This window comes from Etheostoma spectabile, chromosome 22, assembly GCF_008692095.1.
Source record: "Etheostoma spectabile isolate EspeVRDwgs_2016 chromosome 22, UIUC_Espe_1.0, whole genome shotgun sequence".
NCBI lineage: Eukaryota > Metazoa > Chordata > Actinopteri > Perciformes > Percidae > Etheostoma > Etheostoma spectabile.
The window spans coordinates 22,673,832-22,678,908 of NC_045754.1; the positions used below are offsets into that span (position 1 = coordinate 22,673,832).

Sequence of the window (5,077 nt, forward strand, 5' to 3'; positions counted from 1 at the left end):
GGGGGGGGGGGGGGGGATGTAGCCTTGAATCTGCTGCAGATACTTGAAGCTCCTGCAGTTGTTGCACCAGCAGCAGCAGCGCCCCAACAGTGCGGATGAAATGGCAGTTTGACAATGGACGATGGGTGAGACGCTTCACACAGCTGGACCAATAAATTAAGCACTACATTTATCAACTGCCCCACTGTCATTGTGAGGCACATTTGTGTTTCCTAGGATGGCAAAGGCATGACCCGCCATACTCTGCCTCTGATTGGCTGGTACCCACTGTCTTAGTTGGCTGGCTTGGTTAGGTTTATGGCAAGAGGAGTAAGAATGGTCAGGGTTAGGTAGGGATGTCAGGGTTAGTCAATCAGAGGAAGAAGGCAGAGTACGACGGGACGTTCCTCCGCTATCCTCAGAAACGCAAATTTGCCTTAGGGAGCCTGCATCCTGAATCCTGAACCCTGTGTGTGGTTACAGGACTGGTTGTCAGTCAACATTTAACTGATATGTCCACTTGCCTCACGTTGTCATGTGGTAATCAAAAATGTATTGGCTATTGCAAATTAGTTGTGTATCAACTCAATTTCTAGGACAGTGTTGACACTTTGGTCCATGACAAGGAATGTAGAAAACTAATGTTTGCGTTTCCATGGAATTTGCTGATTCATGGTCTCAACAGGATGAATTGAAATTTTGTGTTGTTGATACCTTTTTTCCATGCCTTTTCTGACCTGATCTTCCACATTTACATAGTATTCCAAATTTAAAAAATATGAGTATATGTAAATAGAAAAAATCATGACTGACACATTTACAGTCCTACTCACCAGAGGATGGACCTAGCAGAGGAACCTTTGTCCTGTTACTGCCTGCAGGGCTTTATTTGTTGTCTTGTTCCTCTGACCACAGCTCTGACCAGATGCCGTAGGGCCTGCACCATTTTGTCTAAATGAACAGTGTTGTGTAATATTGCACCGGTACCAATAACACCTTTTTATGGCACAGCCTTCATTTCCTGGCAGGGCCCTTGCCTATTGGATCATGTTCCTTGAATGCTGCCTTTGCAGTTACTTGCTTTGAAGAGCAACGGATATATGGAGTCATCTTTCATACTTCTCAAGCCTAATAACCTTGCTGGGAGGTGGGAGCTCTAAAAACATCTCTGCTAAATGGCGCACCGAGGAATCTAGGCGGATTCTGAAGATGAATATTAAGTCTGTGGATGGATGGATGGATGGATGGATGGATGGATGGATGAACAGATGGATGGAAATATGGCAGGGGAGCAGATGAATGAGGCTGACTACAATCATTGTCTGCTAAAGTTAAAAGTAAGACCTCCATTAGCAGATGGGACTGCAGCGGGGGTAATCTGTCTGCCCCCAGTGGAGGACATATCCATTAACATTGGCCATGCCCTCAGATGCTCTAATGTAAAAGAATTTAAGAGGGACATGGGGAAATATGCTAACTAAAGACACACTTTGATCCCAAAACCCAAACCCACCCCTGTTTAGTCAGTTACATGGCAGGGCATGAATAAATATATTCCCACTGTGGCTTATTATATTAATATGTCTTATGAATACTCTGGGCAGTTTGGCATATTTGTAAGCTTAAGTCTGTATAAGTCAATGGAATTTTATGAAATATTATTAAGGAAGGTTGCTGTAAGATGTATCATCAATGTGCAATACACCTGTGCATCTTATTTATTTATTTAATAATAACTGTGCACTTCAATATCTTATAAGGGGCTGTCTTTAGGGGCCAAGGGCAATATGCAATTATACTTTTTGTAATTTAGGAATGCAAATTTATTTATTTTTATTTGTACTTTTTAATGGTTTTGTGTAATTTTATTTATTTATAATGTAAATGCTTTGTGTGTCTTTTTAAACTCGACTTGACTCTCTGAGTAACAACCGCACAAGAGTTCCTATGTGTGAAAACACAAATGGCAAACAAAGTTCTTGAATCTTGAATCTTGAATCTTGAATCAACCTTTATGCATGTCATAAGTTTCCATTGCTAATGGCTGTTTCCTTGTTTTTTCAAACAGGACCTGTCATGACATGTCTCCTGGGTGAAAGTCCTATGTTTGTTTGACCCAGGTTAGAGAAAGGTGGAAGGAATGAATAGTGGAAAGGTAAGAATGGTTTCTATTTTCCCTCTTGTTAAGCAGCTCATGACCTCATCTGGTGACCGTTGGCATGCTGGGAACCACTGGTCTCAACTTCCCACCTCCTAACATCTGCTTCAGCATCGACTGTCTGATCAGGTCCCATGTGACGCTGGATCACTCACTGGAGACTTTCTACTGCACAACCACCACTGGTATTTTGAAAAAATTACATTTTGCTGATAATACTTTTCCACTTTTACCTAAGTACAACTTTGAACATAATAGAGTACTTTTACATTGTTGTAATGATACTTTTACTAAGTAAAGGTGGTCAGTCGTCATCTGACAGCAAGTCAGGAAAAAGCACAAAAAACCACAGCTGAATTTCAGTACTTGAAAAACAAAGGTATTACACTGCTTTAACTTCCAGCACAAAGCACAGCTCTCATTCTATTTGAAGAACTGCTTCACAAGAACACAATAGGCTCACAGAATCTTCTTTCCTATTCTTGCAACTTAAATCATTGTCATTACACACACAGTGCCTTAAAACAACCATCTTAACCATCTACACTATTAGAAGAAACTCTGTAATACTGTAAATACTACGTAAAACACTCCTCAGACAATAGCTCTCCCTCTCCCAAGATTCCCCTTATCACCAGACACACCATGACAAACTAACCCAACCTTCAACTCATACTAGGAAGAGTACAAGGTAAACCACAGTCACTACAACACATCAAATGGGTCTCTGGGTAGTAACTGCACCCCCCCCCACACACACACACACACACCATGCACACCTTTGTTAATTGTCCTGTTGTCGTTGCTTTGTTTGTTTGTAACAAAGAGAAACCTGTCGACCTGTTACGATCCATGTGGGCAAAGCATACTAGCTTCAATGGTAAGTTGCTGAGTAAGGGGGCTCTCTGTGGTCCGGACGTTTGTACAGGTATAAAAGGAAAGGGTTAACCAGGTGGGAAGCAACAGCACATCCACATCCACAGTCAACATGAGCAACAGCGGCATGAACATGAGGGGCAAGATCGTCTTCTATGAGGACAGGAACTTCCAGGGTCGCTCCTATGAGTGCATGAGCGACTGCTCTGACATGAGCTCCTACCTGAACAGGTGCCACTCCTGCAGGGTGGAGAGCGGCTGCTTCATGGTCTACGACCAGCCCAACTACATGGGAAACCAGTACTTCATGAGGGGGGGCGGGTACTCTGACTACATGAGCATGATGGGAATGAGAGACTGCGTCAGGTCCTGCCGCATGATCCCCATGGTAGGTATAAATCACACTACCATTCTACTACGGGTGACATCACACACAAAATATATATGATATCCATTTGTTTTCATTCCCTACAAAAAACAGCACAGAAGCCAGTTCAGGATGAGGATCTACGAGAGGGAGAACTTCGGGGGCCAGATGCACGAGCTGATGGACGACTGCAACAACGTCATGGACCACTACCGCATGTCCAACTGCATGTCCTGCCATGTGATGGACGGCCACTGGCTGATGTTCGATCAGGCCCAGTACAGAGGCAGGGTGATGTACCTGAGGCCCGGCGAGTACAGGAGCTTCAGGGACATGGGCATGAGCGGCATGAGGTTCATGAGCATGAGGCGCATCATGGACTCTGGCTACTAAATATTCACCCAGCGTTTCAAATGCCAATAAATACAATCATTAATGCATTAAACACAAAGAAAAGGAATAAGCATTTTCGTCTTTGTAGTCGAGGAAATCTAGGATGTACTGCAGGGACATTGAGTCTCTGTAAAAATATAATAATTAATCAGATAAGGGCAAGACTCAACTTCTTCTTTTAGTTGTTGTTAAAAATTTTTTCCAATTGCTTAAACACAATATTGTAAACTAGTGTGGTTTTATCAAAATACTTAACACAATTTACAAAACCACACAACCAAACTGCAAAATACCTCATCTGTCCTGCAAAATGAAGCACTGCAACCAAAACTACAAATAGCATCTGCACCTACTGGCCCATCCTTCATTCATATTCATATTACCAGATTTACTGCACAATGTTGGGCATAATGAAAAGCCCTCTCATCTTTACAATGATTTGTCATAATACTAAAATAGTTCTGCAGATTGTTTATGCACAGAAATATTTACAGATCCACACACATACATGCTGTTGAAACTTTTTATTTTTATTTTTTCCCCAAATGAATCAGTGCAACATATGCACAGCAGATATATTTATATTGGTCAGAACAAAAATATGCAGAAAAAATACACAGACAAAAACTGGCAAGAAAAATAATTAGACAGCATCTTCCAAAAATGTGCTCACCTGTGGTCTTTTCATGGTGTTTACCATGCGTTCATAGGCATTGCAAAAACCTTTTCCCCAGTGAAAATGTCACTTCCTGTGGGCGTGAAACTGGGGCTGGATCTAAACAGAGTTCCCCAGTTAGTGGCGCGTTGTTGACAGCTGACGTGTAGGCCACTTTGGTTCACTGAAAAAAATATAACGACAATAAACTGTTTATTTAGGACAAAGGCTTCTGCCAAGAAACATACACACACAAAACATGTTTAAATTATTCCTAAAGAGGCTTATGTATAAAAACAACAGCTTATCCATGTCCTGTCCCATTCGGTGTCCTGCAGACAACACAAAAAAACACCTGTCCATGGGCGTTTTGTGTGATCGCACCATTACTTCCTGATAGACATGGTACAATTAAACAATGAGGTGTTGGCCAGGTGGCACAAATATTGGCCAATCAGCTCATGCAGTGTCATATTGAATGGCAAACGTGGGACTTTATGTCAGATTGTTGGGTCTTATGCAGAGAACCGTGTTCAGTGACTTTAAAAGGAGTTATTTTGACTTGCAAAATGTGTGTAAAGCAGAAAAGAATGATTTTGCTCACTGTCAGTCAGTTTAAATGATTGTGTTATGCATGTCATTTCAGTGT

General features: G+C 41.8%; 1 protein-coding gene across 1 annotated transcript; it reads left to right on the forward strand.

Moving 5' to 3' along the window:
* Nucleotides 1–3,103: 3,103 nt before the first annotated feature.
* On the forward strand, nucleotides 3,104–3,760 carry LOC116672248 (gamma-crystallin M3; the record flags this gene model as incomplete). Its single annotated transcript, XM_032503962.1, is given in 2 exon segments — nucleotides 3,104–3,401; nucleotides 3,495–3,760. Coding segments are annotated over 2 exon segments (542 nt in total), but the record flags the coding sequence as incomplete, so codon positions are not given.
* Nucleotides 3,761–5,077: the final 1,317 nt, after the last annotated feature.